At 50.1% G+C, this 17,834-nt stretch overlaps 1 protein-coding gene across 2 annotated transcripts in view; it reads right to left on the reverse strand.

Annotated features, from left to right (window-relative positions):
• The window catches only part of OPA3 (outer mitochondrial membrane lipid metabolism regulator OPA3), a 66,075-nt gene that overhangs the window by 14,409 nt on the left and 33,832 nt on the right, over positions 1-17,834 (reverse strand). Inside the window, exon 2 of one of the 2 annotated variants that reach the window (XM_079906734.1) lies at positions 11,803-15,472. The exons of the other annotated variant lie outside the window; for it this stretch is intronic. Coding sequence (XP_079762860.1) covers positions 15,036-15,472 — 437 coding nt within the window. The 3' untranslated portion in view covers positions 11,803-15,035. Of the gene's footprint in view, positions 1-11,802; positions 15,473-17,834 lie in introns of those variants that run through there. 2 annotated transcript variants of the gene reach the window in all.

Consider the following 17,834-nt stretch of genomic DNA (forward strand, 5'->3'; position numbering starts at 1 on the left):
TGTCTCACAAGAGTGGCCGACTCCAAACGCAGGCAGGCACGGGGGCGGAAAAGAGGCTCAGCTCCTGGTTGTTGGAAGTCACAACCGCGTGGAAATCACTGGAGGGCCACTGCACCGCACTGAGGCCTGCTGCCCCCCTCAAGGGTCCCACAGACACTTCCAAGATCAGGGGAAGCCCTGTCTCTGAAGCTGGGCTGGTGGTGACCCGGGTGTTTAGTTTTCTCTTCTCTGTATTTTACAGAATAAAGTGAAGACTGGTGATGAGATTTGTGTATGTTCTCATGCGAAGACGTCCCTGATGGAACAAGTCTGGTATTGATGGGCACACACTCTCATCTGGTTTTGATGAAAAGCAAATCGTACTATTAACTGGTTAGAAATGTGGGACTTGCCTCTTTTCCTACTGGCTGATTACATTTTATGAACAGATGTTACAGAACAGGAAAGAACAAGAGCAACCTCCTTTCTAGGAATTGGAACCTCTATGGATCCAAAAGTGAACTCCTCCCAGGAGCACGCGTCCCACCCGCCCCGTGGGAAGCGTGCACTAACTCGCAGTCACGTGCAGTATTCCACGTTGCAGGGAAGCCCATCCACCTGCCGTCCCGGGGGTTGTTGCTATCTGAGTCACACTTGGGAAGGGAGAGAGAAGCCTTGGAACCAACCTGATGCTTTGAGTGTGACTCACCAAGCCCAGGACCTTAGCTCCCGAACTGCAAGATCACACGAGGTAACTGCACGTGACTGGCTGGTGTTGGGTGTCCTGGTCTCATGCTCCCCTGGAAAGCTGGGGAACGCTGGGGCTGTGATACTTCCCTCTGCTCCCAGACCCCCTCTCTACTCTTGCCTGCCCTTCTCTGCTCCCAGGAAGCTGAGTGCCTATCCTCTGTTTCTGGTGGGCACGACTTTGGGCAGTGCCCTCAAGAGAGGAGGGGACAGGTGGACTTCCCTGGTGGCGCAGTGGTTAAGAATCCGCCTGCCAATGCAGGGAACACGGGTTCGAGCCCTGGTCCGGGAAGATCCCACACGCCGTGGAGCAACTAAGCCTGTGCGCCACAACTACTAAGCCTGTGCTCTAGAGCCCGCGAGCCACAACTACTGAAGCCCGCGAGCCACAACTACTGAAGCCCACGCACCTAGAGCCCGTGCTCCACAAAAAGAGAAGCCACTGCAATGAGAAACCAGCGCACCGCAACGAAGAGTAGCCCCCGCTTGCCGCAACGAGAGAAAGCCCGCGCACAGCAATGAAGATCCAGCATAGCCAAAAATAAATAAATAAAATAAAATTTAAAAAAAAAAGGCGGGGGGAAAGGAGAAGGTGGAGGTGGGCATGTCTCCCCTGTCCCCTCCGTGGCTGGGCTGCAGCTCTTACATCTGCCCATCCTGGTGCTGGTCCTGGTGCCTTTCTGACCATCTCTGGGTGGTGTCCAGTCCCTGGGAGCCTTAGCTCCTCCCTGGATCCTTCACCACTCCTGCCCACACTGCTGTCCTGCACGCGCTTCAGTAAACAAAACGAACAAAGCAAACACACGGGAAAAACTCACACAGCTGCTCAGGGCTCTCAGGGGTCCTGAGGTCCTGCACAAATCTGCCATCGCCAGCTCATCTTGCCCCACCCCTGCCCTGCTCCAGCCATTCCGACCGTTCCCTGTGGCCACCGGGTCTTTGCACATGCCGCGCCCTTTACGAGAACGCCCTTCCCTCGGAAACTGCTGCTCATAAATGAGAAGGGCTCATAAATCCATCCTCACCTGGCCAAGGGGGTCTGACACCTTCTCCTCCAAGACTCCTTATTGGTCACTTAAAATACAGATCTAGAGCATTTTATAGAATGATTCCCACTTTGTACGTATGTGTGTATCTACCAATATATATACGATGCCTCACTTTTTTCTCTATACACACGCGTGCGCCTTTAGGATCATGAAACAGAGCTAAAAGTTAACAATGATCATCTCTGGGTAGTGGAATTACAGACGATTTTTTTCATTTCTCAGTGTTTTTGTTTCTCAGTGTTTGCTGCGGTTTCTATAGTGAGCCTGCTGTCTCTTGAACTCTGTAGAAAATATGATTGGGAAACGAAGTGATCGGAATGGGATTCCTTTTGACACTGACTCCTTGAACTCCAGGCCATCCAGTGCCCTCAGCTCCCAAGTCAAGAAAGGCCTGGAGCCATACCTTCCTTTCCATAGCCCCAGGCCCTGTATGATCTGGTCACTCGCCCCTCGTCCTGCCCACTAGCTCCAGGACTAAGCCATGAAATCGTTTTTTTTTTTTTTTGCACATCCCTCCTCACTCACATCTCTGGGCCTTTGCACAAGCTGTCCCCTCTGCACCTGGACTTCACCCCATGTATCTTTTCCTTTGTTGAATGTAATCTGTATCCTTCCACTGCAATAAATTATATATCAGCTTTTCTGAGTCCTACTTAGCAAATCATCGGGTCTGAGGGTGGTTTGGAGGAACCCCAGCACAAGGAGATTCAAGGATTCAAAGATATGACTCTCGTAAAATCCTTCTCACAGTGCCTGGAGCCTAAGAAATGTGAACTAAAAGAGATTAGTTTCCTCTGGGCCTCAGTTTCCTCCTCTGTAAAATGATGGTTATCATCATCCTGCACTCTTAGGGTGGGGATGCTTATAACTTGAGGCAAAGAAGGTCTTCCCAGACAAGGGAGGAAAAGTAAAAGCCATAAAGTAAAAGATGGAAATCTGGCTTATTAAATTGAAAAACTTGGGGACTTTCCCTGGTGGTCCAGTGGTTGGGAGTCCACCTTCCAATGCTGGGGATGTGGGTTTGATCCTTGGTCGGGGAACTAAGGTCCCACACACCGCGGGGCAACTAAGCCCGCACGCCCCAACTACTGGGCCTGCGCGCCTCAACTAGAGAGGCTGCGTGCCGCAAACTATAGAACCCACGCGCCGCAAGTAGAGAGAAGCCCGTGCATCGCCACTAAAGACTCCACATGCCACAACTAAGACCCGACGCAGCCAAAAATAAAAGAATAAATAAAATAAAATAAATTTTAAAAATTGAAAAACTTTTGTAAAAGTACAGAAGACCCCACAAAAAAGCATTAAGGATAAGCAAAGTAGGCATTTCTTTTTTTTTTTTTTTTGGCCATGCCATGCGGCTTATGGGATTTTTTAAAAATTTATTTTTAGCTGCATTTGGTCTTCATTGCTGCACACAGGCTTTCTCTAGTTGTGGCGAGCGGGGGCTGCTCTTTGTTGTGGCACACAGGCTTCTCATTACGGTGGCTTCTCTTGTTGCAGAGCACAGGCTCTAGGCGTGCAGGTTTCAGTAGTTGTGGCATGCGGGCTCAGTAGTTGCGGCTCGCGGGCTCTAGAGTGAAGACTCAGTAGTTGTGGCGCACAGGCTTAGTTGCTCCGCGGCATGTGGGATCTTCCTGGATCAGGGCTCGAACCCGTGTTCCCTGCATTGACAGGCGGATTCTTAACCACTGCACCACCAGGGAAACCCGGTTTATGGGATTTTAGTTCCCTGACCAGGGATCGAACCCAGGCCCTCAGCAGTGAGAGCACGGAGTCCTAAGCACTGGACCACCACTGGAATTCCCCAAAGCAGGCATCTCTCACAGAATTCAAAGGTCCAATAAACAGCTGAAAATATGCTGAGCCCACTAGGGATCATCTGGGAAGCACAGACCACACCCTCCATGCCAGCCTTCTCACCTCAAGGCTCTAACGAGAGGTTTACCAAGAGTATCCCCATCTCAAAAGAAGGGGTAGTATGCAAATTCTGTGAAGTGCACCAACAAATCACTAGAGAAGGATGACGGAATAGCCTAGAAAAAGTGGATGTGGTATATTAAATGGTGGTTCCCAATCCCCGGACCTCGTGAATCTTACTTTATGTGGCAAAAAGGACTTTACAGATGTGATGGAGTTAAGGATCCTGAGATGCGGAATGTTCCTGGAGTATCTAGGTGGGCCCTAAATGCAACCCAAAGTGTCCTGATGAAAGGGCGGCAGGGGGAGATCTGATCACTGTAATAGGTTGAAGGGATGAACACACCCAAATCCCTGAAACAGGTGAATGTTGCCTTATTTGGCAAAAGGGTCTTTGCAGATGTGATTAATGTTAAGGATAGTGAGATGAGATCATCCTGGATTACCCCGCTGGGCCCTAAATCCAGTGACAAGTGTCCTTATATGAGAGAGAAGAGGAAAAGATACAGGCATATAGAGGAGAAGGCCACGGGAAGATGGAGGGAGAGACTGGATTGATGCAGCCACAAGCCAAGGAAAGCCTGGAGCCACCAGCAGCTGGAAGAGGCAGGGAACAGATTCTCCCCTCAAACCTTTGGAGGCAGCACAGCCCTGCCAATGTCTTGATTTCAGCCCAGGGATACTGATTTCAGTTTTCTGGCCTCAGGAACTGTAAGAGAATAATTGTACATTGTTTTAAGCCACCAGGTTTGGGGTAATTTGTTACAGCAGTCACAGGAAACGAATACGATGGACAAAAGACTTGAACAGATCTAATTTTTATCGAATAATTGTATTAACAGATGCAATTATTATCTTCTCCAAAGAAGATGCTGAGAATGGCCAATAAGAGAGATAAAGATGCTCAACATCATTACTCATCAGAGAAAGACAAATTAAAACCACAATCAGATACCACTACATACTTAACAGGATGGTTAAATTAAAAAGAAAGAGAGAGAAAAAAAAAGACTGTCGACATGGAACATTGTGAAGAGCAGGAAAATTTATTATGGTAAAGCCACTCTTTTTTTTTTTTTAGCTGCACCGCATGGGTTGTGGGAATCTTAGTTCCCCAAGCAGGGATTGAGCCCAGTGCCACAACAGTGAAAGCACCGAGTCTTAACGACTGGACCACCAGGGAACTCCCCTACAGTCACTTATTTAAATATTTTATTTTATTTATTTGTTTGTGCTGGGTCTTAGTTGTGGCACGTGGGCTCCTTAGTTGTGGCATGTGAACTCTTAGTTGCGTCATGTGTGTGGGATCTAGTTCCCTGACCAGGGATTGAATCTGGGCCCCCCCCTGCATTGGGAGCACAGAGTCTTAACCACTGTGCCACCAGGGAAGTCCCACTTTTTTTTTTTTTAATTGGCATTTTCTCCTAAGGGTAAACATAGGCTCGTCCTGTGACCCAGCGATCCCCCTCCTAGATATTCCCTAGGGAAACGAGCGTGATGCCCACCAAAGCCTGGTGTCAAAGTGGCCCTAGCGGCCTCACTCAGAACAAGCAGGAGCCTGGAGACAATTTGTGTGCCCGTCAGTCAGTTGGCTGGTAAACAAAGTGTGTTCTAGTTGACAATGGAATACTACACAGCACCAAAAAGGACAAACGATTGCTACACAGAACAACACAGATGCATCTCCCAGATACTATGTTGAAGAAGCCAGATCCAGAGAAGAACATTCCCTATGAGTCCATGGATATGAAGTTCAGGAACAGGCAAATCTAATCTACGGTGACAGATTTCAGCACAGTGGTTACAGCTGGGAGGGGGAGGGGGTGCTGCCTGGGAAGTAGCAGGAGGGGGCCTTCTGGGGTCCTGGAAGGCCCTCTGTCTCCATCTGGGTGCTGGTTCCCAATGGATCCCCATTTATAAGCATTCATTGAGCCCTCCCTATACCAGTGCACACGTTACTGTGTGTTTGTTTTATTCCAACTAAAAAAAAAAAAATCAGACGAAAAGGGTAACATGCAATGAGAAAATTGACCCAAGGATAGAAACAGAGCTTCTACAATCTGGAAAAAATAAACTGCTCAACAAAGTGTGGGCTAGTTGGGACTTCCCTGGTGGCGCAGTGGTTAAGAATCCGCCTGCCAACGCAGGGGACATGGGTTCGAGCTCTGGTCCGGGAAGATCCCACACGCCACGGAGCAACTAAGTGCGTGCGCCACAACTACTGAGCCTGCGCTCTAGAGTCTGCGAGCCACAACTACTGAGCCCGTGTGCCACAACTACTGAAGCCTGTGCGCCTAGAGCCCGTGCTCCGCAACAAGAGAAGCCACTGCAATGAGAAGCCCGCGCGCCGCAACGAAGAGCAGCCCCCGCTCGCCGCAACTAGAGAAAGCCTGTGTGCAGCAACGAAGACCCAATGCAGCCAGAAGTAAAAATTAAAAATATATATATATGAAAGAATAAAAAACATTAAAAAAAATGTGAGCTAGTAAACAAAGGTCTGCCTAGTCTTTTGATATAGACTACTAAACGTGCTGTCAAAATACCCAGGTCCAGAGTTGAGGAATAATTTTCTCTCCCAGGCAACAGAGGGGAAAGCCATGAGAAGTCTCTGGAAAATCCAGGCCCTCCACACCTCCAGCAAAGTGGAGTAGGCTTGTTCTTTCCTTCTTTCTTTCTTTCTTTCGGCCACACCGCTCGGTATGCAGGACCCCAGTTCCCTGACCAGGGATTGAACCCAGGTCACAGCAATGAAAGCACCGGATCCTAACCACTAGACCACAGGGAACTCCTAGGCTTGTCCTTTCTTTAACTGAAAGGCCAGAACTACTCGGGATGAGCCATCAGATCGTGGGAGCAGATTAGTTTCCTGTGGCTACTATGACACATTACTATGAACTGGACGGCTTAAAACAACAGAAATTTATTCTCTTACAGTTCCGAGGGACAGAAGTTCAAAATCAGCATCACTGAGGCAAAATCAGGTGTCAGCCGGGCTGCGCTCCCTCCCAAAGCCTGAGGGGAGAATCTCTTCCTTTTTTGTTTGTTCTGATCATACTCTGAGTCATGCTTGTTCAATGTCCTCGTGACCTATCACCTGTTCATCAAGTCTTTGCATCTCTGTTTAAGTAAATGAGGAAACTGGGGTTCAGAGAATAACTTTCTCTGGGCCACACAGGAAAAGGGCCAGGACTAGAACTGTTTTCTCTTGCCTCATAGCGCAATGTTCATGTTACTACTGCCACACCATGCTTTTTTTTTTTTGGGGTTCGCGGGCCTCTCACTGTTGTGGCCTCTCCCGTTGCGGAGCACAGGCTCCGGACGCGCAGGCTCAGCGGCCATGGCTCACGGGCCCAGCCGCTCCGCGGCATGTGGGATCTTCCCGGACCGGGGAATGAACCCGTGTCCCCTGCATCGGCAGGCGGACTCTCAACCACTGCGCCACCTGGGAAGCCCCTCAATACCTTTAACTCAATCACATCTGCGAAAATTTTTATCAGATAAGGTCACATTCACAGGTTCCAGGGATTGGGACCTAGGCTCCTTAGGGGGCCACCATTCAGTTCACTCTATAGGATGGGAGGGCCTGGAGGCTATCTGGCTGGGATTTGGCCAGGTATCTTTTGACACTCATGGATTCACAGACTCAGCAAATGCAGGAGTGTCAGTAAGTGACAGACAGAGGTGCAGAGGGTTCATACCATGCCAAACTATGGAGAGAGTAAAGAGATCAGTGTTGCCAGGGGCTCAGGGTCGGGGAGGGAGCAATGAACAGGTGGAGCACAGGGGATTTTGGGGGCAGCAAAACCATTCTGTGTGACATTATAATGGTGGATACACGTCATTATACATTTGTCCAAACCCACGGAATATACACCACCAAGAGTGAACCTTAATGTAAACTACTGACTTTAGTAATATATCAATATTTGCTTCTCTGTATAACTGATTCACTTTGTTATAAAGCAGACACTAACACAACATTGTAAAGCAATTATACCCCAATAAAGATGTTAAAAATATACATATATTTGCTTCTCAATTGTAACAAATGTACACACTAACGCAAGATGTTAGTAATAGGGGCAACTACGTGTGCCTATGTGGGGAGGGGATATGTGGGAATTCTCTGTACGTTCTGCTCCATTTTTCTCTAAGCCTAAAACTGCTCAAAAAGTAAAGTCCATTAACCTTCAAAAATGCATATCAAGGAGCAAAGGCACAGGAATAACTCAGATAAGTTTGAAAATAAGAACGAGACTGGCAGGTTGCCTTGAAGAGACCAAAAACTATTTTCAAGCTCTTGGCTTTCAAAAGACCTGGTGTTGGTGCAGGATGGACAAACGGTTGACAGAACAGGATTGAGAAAAAGGTACTTGTGACCGGGGAACACAGCGAACGCGGCTGTCCAGTCCCAGGTGAGGAGGGAAAGGATGGGCCATTCCATGCACTTCGAGATGTCAGCCAGCCATACATTTAGAAACTGAAGAACGCAGATCCCAACGTTATACTCATTAGGAACCAAGACACAATGCAACACAAGCTCAGTGAATGACAAGCACAAAGAGAACGTCGATACAAATATTAGAAGAAGGGAGAGTTGGAGATACAAATTCTTGGGGTTGAGAAGCCCTTCTCAAATAAAGACAGAAAAAACAAGTGCCTGAAAGAAAAAAGACTCATAGATTCAGTTACTTAAAAATGAAAAAACTTTCAGTAGGACAAAACACACCAGAAACGAACATTAATTTCAGACAATGAAAACGGGCATTTTTCAAAAGCAGAACAAACGTCCAATAAATGGCCGAAAAGACGCTCAGCTCAGGTAAAACAAGAAAATGCAGCTCAGGTAAAACAAGGTAAATGCAAATTAAAAGAATAATGAAATTCTACTGTGCACTGTTTGGGCTGAAGAATTTTTAAGTGTGATAACTGCAAGTGTTGACAGCTCCTCTGACACTTCGCAGAGCTTTTAGGGGGCATTTTTACATTAACTATAAATGTTTGTAACCTATGCTGTTCTTTAGCACTTGGCATCTCCCTGAGGAAACGTTCATGCTGGCCAGAGAGGCGTGTGCAGATCGCTCACGAGAGGGAAGAGGGGGACAGCGTCCAAGCCCACAAAGGTGGCATGGCCAGATCACTCCCAAAAGGGTTCTGCCAACATTGCCCCCAAACCAGAGACAGGATTCCTTTCAGGGAGGGGACTTTGGTTTCCCTGGAATGGCTGAACTCTAGGAAGAGACTATCAAAATATAGTAAGTATCAAGGCACAAGGATGTGGCCTCCGAGTGAGGCAGGCATCTTGGACGTGACGGACCCCGCGGTACCCCCGCCCCCAGGTCCATATCAGCCCTTACTAGGTGGAGGCGCCTCTGGGAAGCCTGGTCTGGGTGCTGCCGTTCCAGGGGTGAGGGGAGCCCTAAGACTGGAGTCCCAAGCCCGAGCCCACCACCTCCAGTTGCCTCCTTCCTCCAGGACGTCCCAAATGGACTCCAGTAGCATGCCCTGCTGGAGGCAGCTGTGAGATAAAGAATGTCAGTTTCACAGCGCGAGGAGAGAGACCAGGACTGTCTTTCCAGCCCTCGCCGGCTGCCATTCAGAACAAATAACCAAAGCCTGCCAGAGGGCTCCCAAATCTGAGGCGACCAGGGGCAAGGCAAGGGCAAGGCTATCCATGTCTCCTCACACTGCTTCTGCTGCAGCCTCACCATCTCAGCACCAGTATGTCCCTTGTCCATACACAGAGCAAAAACCTTGAAGCCATCAATGACTCCCCACCTCCCATCACTCAGTAAATCCTGTCTGCTCCACCTCTGATATATTAATATGCCCAGAATCCCACTTCTGTCTACCTCCACTGTCTCCGCCTGGTCCAGCCACCATCGCCTCCCGCTTGGACAATCAGAGCTGCCTCTTCGCTGGGCTGGCGGCTTCCACCTTTGCCCACAATAGTGCGTCTGGGGATCCTGTTAAAACTAAGCCAGCTCACATCCCTCTTCTGCTCAGAGCACCTCCCGTGGCTCCTGCTTACCCCACAGGAAACGCCAAAGTCTTCGCCGTAGCCCAAGGCAGCCCGCTTTACGTAGGTTTGTATAGTCCATACATGTGTGTATGCTTTTCTTTATGAAAGAGAATAAAAGTGAATAGAAAGTAACAGAGTGCGTTGCACACGGTAAGGGCGATTATTGTTTAGCGAAACTTTTGTTCTAACAAGATATGTAATATATGATATATAATATATATTATCCTGTGTTATATAATACAATAGATTTTATATGGTTAGGATACATATTAGGTATATATGATCATATCTATATACAGCTGTAGTTTTTCTTCATGAAATGCAATACAACAGGAAATATCAAACTGCACTGCACATATTAAAGGTAGCTTTTAGCGAAATTTTCCTTCCAATGGTAAATATATACACACACAACACACACAACATGGAATATATAACGTCATGTGACATATTACACAAAAAAGATTTTTATATTCCATTCTATGTGGCATCATATTCCATTACGTCACATAATGCATGAATTACACAGCGCTTATCCTACGTATATAGGGTGAATTGCGAATTATATAAATATGAACATGGTGGACTATATTAACCATGCGTCTCATTGTGCCTTGCTGCCGTAGACTGAGGGGGAGACTCTGAGATCTTTGAACAGCGGGGTTATCGCGGCGTCTCCAGGGAGTAGCTCCTGTGGGTGGGGAGTGACGGAAGCGGGAGCGGACAGGGAGGCCCAGGAGGACACCTGATGGGGCATCGGAGCTGGTAAGACCCTCCAGAGCTGTGCCAACTGAGGCAAAAGGGGGCCAGCCTTTGTGCTCCTGAGCCCCTCGCCCATCCTCCTCCCCTTGCTTACTCTGTTCTCCGGCCGTAAACTCTTTACGGAAAGGCCTTGACAGTAAATATTTGCATCTTTGAAGGCCACGTGGTATTTATCGCAAATGACTCAAATCTGTCATTGCCGTGCAAAAGCAACCATAAAAAATATACATAAACACATGGGTGTGGCTACGTCCCAATAAATCTTTGTTCCCAAAGACAGGCAGCGCCAGGCCCTTGGTCCGCTAGCCCGGGCTCAATGCTGATAGCAGGGCTCAATGCTGATAGCAGATCCTCCCGCTGTTCCAGGGAAAGGCTGATCCCCACACCTGCCTCAGGGCCTCTGTAGATACTAACAACACTCTCTGGCAGCTCCTGTCATGTCACCTCCTCCCTGAGCACCTGATCGAAATCAGCCATCCCTATTACTCCCGAACTCTTTCTTCTCAGCCCTCGTCACCCCGACGCTGGATCATTTTTCTTTATTGTCTGCTTCCCTGCACTAGATGTTGGCTCGTGGTGGCGGTGACCTTGCCTCGTTCCTGGCTGACTCCCAGCTACTAGAATGGGGCCAGGCACACAGCAGGTGCTCAGTCAACGTTTGTCTAGCGAGCCGGTGGATTCTCCTCTGGACATGCTTCTCCTCTCCCTCTGTCTGCTGGGGCTGGGGGACCCCGGCCTGCAGTCACAGCACCAGTGGCCAGCTCAGAGATGACCATATGGGCCAATGGATCAGACGGGGCTTTACAGAATCCATCTTCTCCTGGGGTGGCTCTCCCCAGGCAAGGGCCTTCCCAACAGGGAAACCAGTACAGGGGACAATGGGGCCTGACAAGGGACAGGAGAAGCAGAGCCCTTGGGACATCCTATGAGGCTTTTCAGAGCCAGTGTTTAAATAAACGTTTCTGTTTTTTAATGCCCTAAAGCACTGAGTCCCTCAGGAGGGGAGGAGCTGGGATTCAGCCTGGTCCCTTCTTCCCAAATAACCACAGGGCAGGTAACACTGGAAAAGAAATGTCTGTATGTGCATCCGTCCCCCCACTGGACTGTGAGCCCCCATGAGGGCAGGGTTGGGGTGGTCACGGCTGGGACCCCAGCACTGCACAGAACATGGTGAGGAACATGGTGGGCACCTCAGTTTTTTTTTTTTTTTTTAATATTTATTTATTCGGTTGCGCCGGGTCTTAGTTGCAGCAGGTGGGCTCCTTAGTTGAGGCTCGTCAGCTCTATAGCTGTGGCATGCATGGGGGATCTAGTTCTCCAACCAGGGATCAAACCCGGGCCCCCTGCATTGGGAGCGTGGAGTCCTAACCACCGCGCCACCAGGGAAGTCCCATCGGTGACAGTTTCTTGAATGAAAGAATAAACGAAGGATATTTTTTCTCAGGTTAACGGGGCTTTTTTTTAAATATGGGGAAAAAATGCATCAACTTGAAGACAACCAATTTGGATTACAAATTTATTCTAACCCCTCTCCCCAAGTCACAAATGTATACAAAATTTTAGCTAGCAGGAAACCAGAGCGATGAAGCATCCTCTGGCCTTGTGCATTCTGAGAGGGGACTCTTTCCACTTCCACACATGCTGATCCCACCCCCACCCAGTGGGTGAAGCGGATGCATCCCACGAGGTATCGCCACACGTAAGTACACGTCAGGGCTGAGTTTTGAGTCTCGGAGATGTGAGCGCAGCACTACGTCAGGGTCAGGATGGCGCAGGGGTTACGGGTTCTGACTCAGACTGCCCGTCTTCACACCCCACCTCTGCTTCTTCCCTGCCTGTGTGACCTTGGGTAGGTGATTTTCCCTCACTGTGCCTCGGTTTCCTCATCAAGGCAACAAAGAAAATGTTATGGGGACTATGTAAAGCACCTAGAACAGTGCCCCGCACCTAACCAGAGCTCAATAAACTCCACCTATTTTGATGATGACCACACCTTATTGACAAGATGGGTCACTGACATTGACATGATGTGGGGAGGGCAGTAAAACAGTCCCTGGCCTGTGGCAACCCGTGCTCCAGGGATGTGTCAGTGCCAGAGTGGACTGCCCTGGGGTAACCATGGCAACAGGCACTAAGCCTGCTCACCTGGCTCCATCAATCACCCCATCATCCAGTGGTAGCTCTGTCTCTTGCCTTCTTCCCCTCGTCATTTAACCCACTCAAGTCACTTCCAATTTTAAAGACACCCCTACCTGGGGTCCACCTCCCTCAGCTCCCTCTACATCAGAGGGGGCTCTTCTAGAAGGAATTAAGATGCTGTTTCAGAACCCTGGTTTCTTGGTTTTCTCTCTGGGGAGGTCTTGTGTCCAGAGTATTTTCACTCCGCTGGGGCAGTGAGGTGAGGGAGGGAGGGAGGGAGAGAAAGCTGGCCCCTCCCACTTCACCTAGAGCTGCTGGGAAACGGGCCCAGGTGGAATGGATCTAACCTCATTCATTAAATGCTAAGATCTTGGGTGTAATCTGGGGCTGTTCTGACACTCTCAATGCTGCCCCTCGGGTGCCTTTGGCCTCTGCGTAGAGATCTCTGCCCCTCTCCCAGCAATCCACCTCCCTCTCATCTTCCTCCTTGCCCTGTACCGGTACCCTCAAGCACCCTGCATCCCTTCTCCATCTCCCTCCCTGCCTCTGCTCTTACTGCTTCATCACCTCACTGGCTTGCTGGCCTCAGGCAAGTCCCTTTGCTTCCGCTGGGCCTCAGTTTCCCCATCTTGGACGATGCTCTACCACTCACCCCCATCAGAACTCTCCCAGCTTCTCTCCTAATTTTAATGAGGCTTGTACTCATTTTGGAGATCAGATCATGATTCTCTGACACACCCTTCAGATGACTTCCTCTCTCCAGGGCTCTTTTAATTGGAAAACATCTACAGTCTGAAAGACAGGATGCAGACTGGTGGGGCCCAGACCCCTCCCACTTCAGAGGTGAGTCCTGGAAGAGACTCCAGGCAATGAATGGTGGTTCCTGGACTGTTCCTCTCACCCTTGTGGTTCCCTGAATGCCCCACGGGGTTGGCAGGAGTCCCAGCGTACTCCTGGGGTGGGGAGGTGTAGTGGGTTGAATGGTGGCCCACCAAAAGATGTGTCCACATCCTAACCCAGGGAAAGTTATGGGAGCTTCTGTGGAAAAAGGGTCTTTGTAGATGTAATTCAGTTAAGGATTTCGAAGTGAAATCATCCTAGATTTAGGGTAAGCCCTGAATCCAACGACAGGAGTCTTTCCAAGAGACAGAGAGCAAAAGAAGGCCAGGTGAAGATGGAAGCAGAGACTGGAGATAGGGGGCCCCAAGCCAAGGAATGCCTGAGGCCAAGAGAAGCTGAAGAGGTAAGGAAGGATCCTCCCCTAGAGCCTGTGGAGGGAGCGTGACCCTGCGAACACCTTGATTTCAGATCTCTGGCCTCCAGAACTGTGAAAGAATAAACTCCTGTTGTGTTAAGCCACCGAGTTTGGGGTCACTTGTTATGGCAGCCCTGGAAACTAAATAACAAGGGTAAGACCAACTGGTGGCCTAGCCCGGTGGGATAGAGGGGGTTACGGAGGCAGGAGGGGGACAGCTGGACCAGTCCAGAGCTGCAGGGAAGGAAGGCGATAGCACAGAGATCTATAGATCGGACGGAACATGGGGGCTGTGATCATGGCCGGCAGTCCCCTGAGAGAGGCCACTGAAGAAACAGTGGGGAAGGTAGGAAAGGACACGTCAGGAAAGGCCCAGGGACTCTGAGGACAGGTTGACAGGGGGCTGAGGCTGAAAGACGGGTCGGACTAGCCACAGACAGGATCAAATTTTCCACCAGAAGCAGGGTTGGTAGGGCATTACCAGGAGACCCTGCATAGCCCTTCCAGTGGGTTGTGCCGCAGATTGAAGGATGAGGGGGGTTCTGTTGGAATACTCCGTTTGAGCGTCTCAGGGGAAGGTACCACGGATCAGGTTAAGGTGAAAGGTGTAATATTTGATGGATCAACTGCAAGCCAAGATCCCTTTTTTTTTTCCCTCATAAGAGGAGTGATGCCCAGAGAAAGCCCACCTTAGAAGGTGGGAGAGGCAGACGCTCACTGAAAGACACTGCGCTTCCTTACGACAGCCTGTACCAACTGACAAAGGGAAGGAGGTATTCCGATGTAAGAGTCCCCGGGAAAAGTTAACACTGATCAGGTAGATGGAGGGCTGATAGATCGATCTGGCTCAAGTCCGGTTCCATTTTTTCTTCTGCCGGAGGAGTGAGCACGTTGTCCTGCTGGCTGGGACCCCATAGGTCTTTGTGGTTTGGAGTGGGCTGGAGAGACAGCACTGCAGACTGTACCAAATGAGCCGGAGGTTGGAGGGGGCTGTGTTGGAACGCTTCACCTGCTGGGGGCTGGCCGCAGGGGAAGGTACCACGGGTCGGTATGGGGTGACCTAATCCAAGTTCCATCCACATCCCGGTGGTTTCCACTGGGCCAGCACAGGTAGGGGTAACGCAGGGAGAAGGCCACATCAGGACACACAGGGCCACGTCTAAGTTCAGGCTTCGGCAGGCTCCTTTTCCTCGGATGAGGACCCTTCCTGGGACGTGGATGTTGCCTGGGGCGCGGGCGGCGGGCCTGCGGCGCAGAGCTGGGCGCGCACCTCTTGCATCTGCGCCTGCAGCTCCTCCAGGGCGCCCGGCGGCGGCGCCGCCTGCACCTGCGCCTGCAGGGCCTCCAGCGCCAGCGCCACGCGGCCCACCTCGTCCCGCATCGCGTCCCAGGCGGCGCTCTGCTCCTCTTCCTTGTGACGCTGGTGCGCCTGGTGGCGCCAGTACTCCAGCACCAGGCAGCCGCCGCCCACGATGAAGACGGTGGCCTCGCCCAGCAGCTCGGCGCCCAGCTCGGCGGCCGCCTCCTCGTTCAGCGGCTTGATGACCGTGCCCCGGAAGCCCATGATGCGCATCTTGGTCCGCATCTCGGCCCAGTGGTACACTGCGGGGGAAGAGAGGGGTCAGGTCATGCACTGGGAGCCCCCTGCCAACCCCGCCCCTCCACGCCTTGGTGTCCAGGTGGGAGAAATGGGGACACAGCAGCCAAAATCACCAGGGGGCACTTTATTTTATTTTATTTATTTATTATTATTATTTTTTTGCGGTACACGGGCCTCTCACTGATGCGGCCTCTCCCGTTGCAGAGCACAGGCTCCGGACGCGCAGGCTCAGCGGCTATGGCTCAGGGGCCCAGCCGCTCCGCGGTATGTGGGATCCTCCCGGACCAGGGCACGAACCCGTGTCCCCTGCATCAGCAGGCGGACTCTCAACCACTGCGCCACCAGGGAAGCCCCAGGGGGCACTTTAAATAAACCCCTGCACCTGGCCTGGTCCCAGGAATGCCAGTCACCCCACCTGGGGTGACCTTCACAGCATCTTTTTAAGTCTCCCAGAAAATTATGGCAAGGAGCCAGGAATGAGAAACTCTGCCGCAGAGGGGAGGTCCCGAGACTGGGGACCAAGCCCCTGGAAGGTCACTAGGAGCTGCCAGGCTGCAAACTCCCAGGAAGGTGTAAAGAAAGGGTCAACTGCTGGAAGCTTAGCTCCTTCTGCTTGCCCCTCGAGCCACCGCCCCTGGCACCGTCGCCCCACCCACTGCCAAGAAGGCAGACCCCCTTTCTTTCCAGATCTTCCCCAAATGCAAAATCAGGGCTGCAACGGAGAGGGACCTCCTGGATCCAAAGAAAGGGCAGCAGAAATGTAGGAATCAATGCTAGGCGACTGTGAGCACAGGGTGCCCAACCCTCTTCGCAAGTCTGGTGCCTCCCATCCGAGATTTTCACCGGCCCTGAAGATGGAGCTGATAAGAGCCGTGAGCTCTTCCCGGTGAGGTTTTGGGCACACGCCTTGGAAGAAGCTCAGAGGTGACTGACGCTGCTGGAACAAGAACCTGCTTGCCCAGCTGTTCCTTTGTGAAGGAAGATTCTCAGCATTTGAGTCTTAGAAACCAAGGCCGAATTGATGCTGACCCCTGACTCCCTCCTGTAATAGTTAACATTCATCCAAGGACACATGGGATTAGTGGGGAGGCCCTGTTTTCTAGCTTATTTGGAGATTCATTTCCTACGTATCATTTTACTTTGAACGTTTAATAATTATCCATGAAAATGCACAAAATATAAAATGTTTTCAATTAATTGTGGACTAATAATCTTAAAGGTAATTCAATCCAGGAGAAAATATTTTAACATTTAGAATCTCATGGTCTCAGGAAATTACACAAATTAAAAATTGAATTTCTGTACATGTCTTCATTGCGGGCACATCATTTATTAGATAGAATTCGGTGGGAAACGGAACTGTAAATATAAGTTCAAGGACGAAAAGGAACAATGTAAAATTTCCGACTGTAAAAGAAGAGCTTTGCTCATTTTTTTTTCTTATAAACTGGACATCGGCAGGTACCACATCACAAGAGTATGTGGATTGCATTAGATACTTCAAAGAAAGGATGCTCCAGGTGCTTAAAAATTTCAGTATTCCTAACACACCAGAAATTACTGGGCTGGCCAAAAAGTTCGTTTGGGTTTTTCCATAAGATGTTTTTTGTTTTTAAGTAATTAATTTTTGGCTGCGTTGGGTCTTCATTGCTGTGCGCGGGCTGTCTCTAGTTGCGGCGAGCGGGGGCTACTCTAAGTTGTGGTGCGCAGGCTTCTCACTGCGGTGGTTTCTCTTGTTGCGGAGCACGGGCTCTAGGTGCACGGGCTTCAGTAGTTGTGGCACGCGGGCTCAGTAGTTGTAGCTCGCGGGCTCTAGAGCGCAGGCTCAGTAGTTGTGGCGCACGGGTTTAGTTGCTCCGCAGCATGTGGGATCTTCCTGGACCAGGGCTCAAACCCGTGTCCTCTGCACTGGCAGGCAGATTCTTAACCACTGAGCCACCAGGGAAGCCCTTCCATAAGATGTTACAGAACTTTTTGGCCAATCCAATATATCCTTTGCAGGTACTTGAACTTATGAACAGAAGTTTTAGCTGTCAACTTGAAAATGCACTAGAGGGTATGTAACTTTTCAATTTTTTAAAGGAGTAAACTTAAAAAAATTTTTTTGTTTTCATGAAAAAAAATTTTTTTTTAAGTAGAAAAATGTTTGAGAGGCTCTGCCTGGAGCCGGCGGTAAGATCCGAGGCGTGTACCCAGGGCCCTCTCAGTATGCCAAGTGCTGCGGTCACCATTACTACTAATTGTTACGTAGGCCCTGGTGCTGTGGGGTTCCTGGGGTCCAGGCTGCAAAGAACCCTCCCACACTGAGGTCCCAGCATCAGGTCATCCTGAGGCCCACGTGGGGCTCTGCCACCTACTGTGTGG

This window comes from Stenella coeruleoalba, assembly GCF_951394435.1.
Source record: "Stenella coeruleoalba genome assembly, chromosome: 20".
NCBI lineage: Eukaryota > Metazoa > Chordata > Mammalia > Artiodactyla > Delphinidae > Stenella > Stenella coeruleoalba.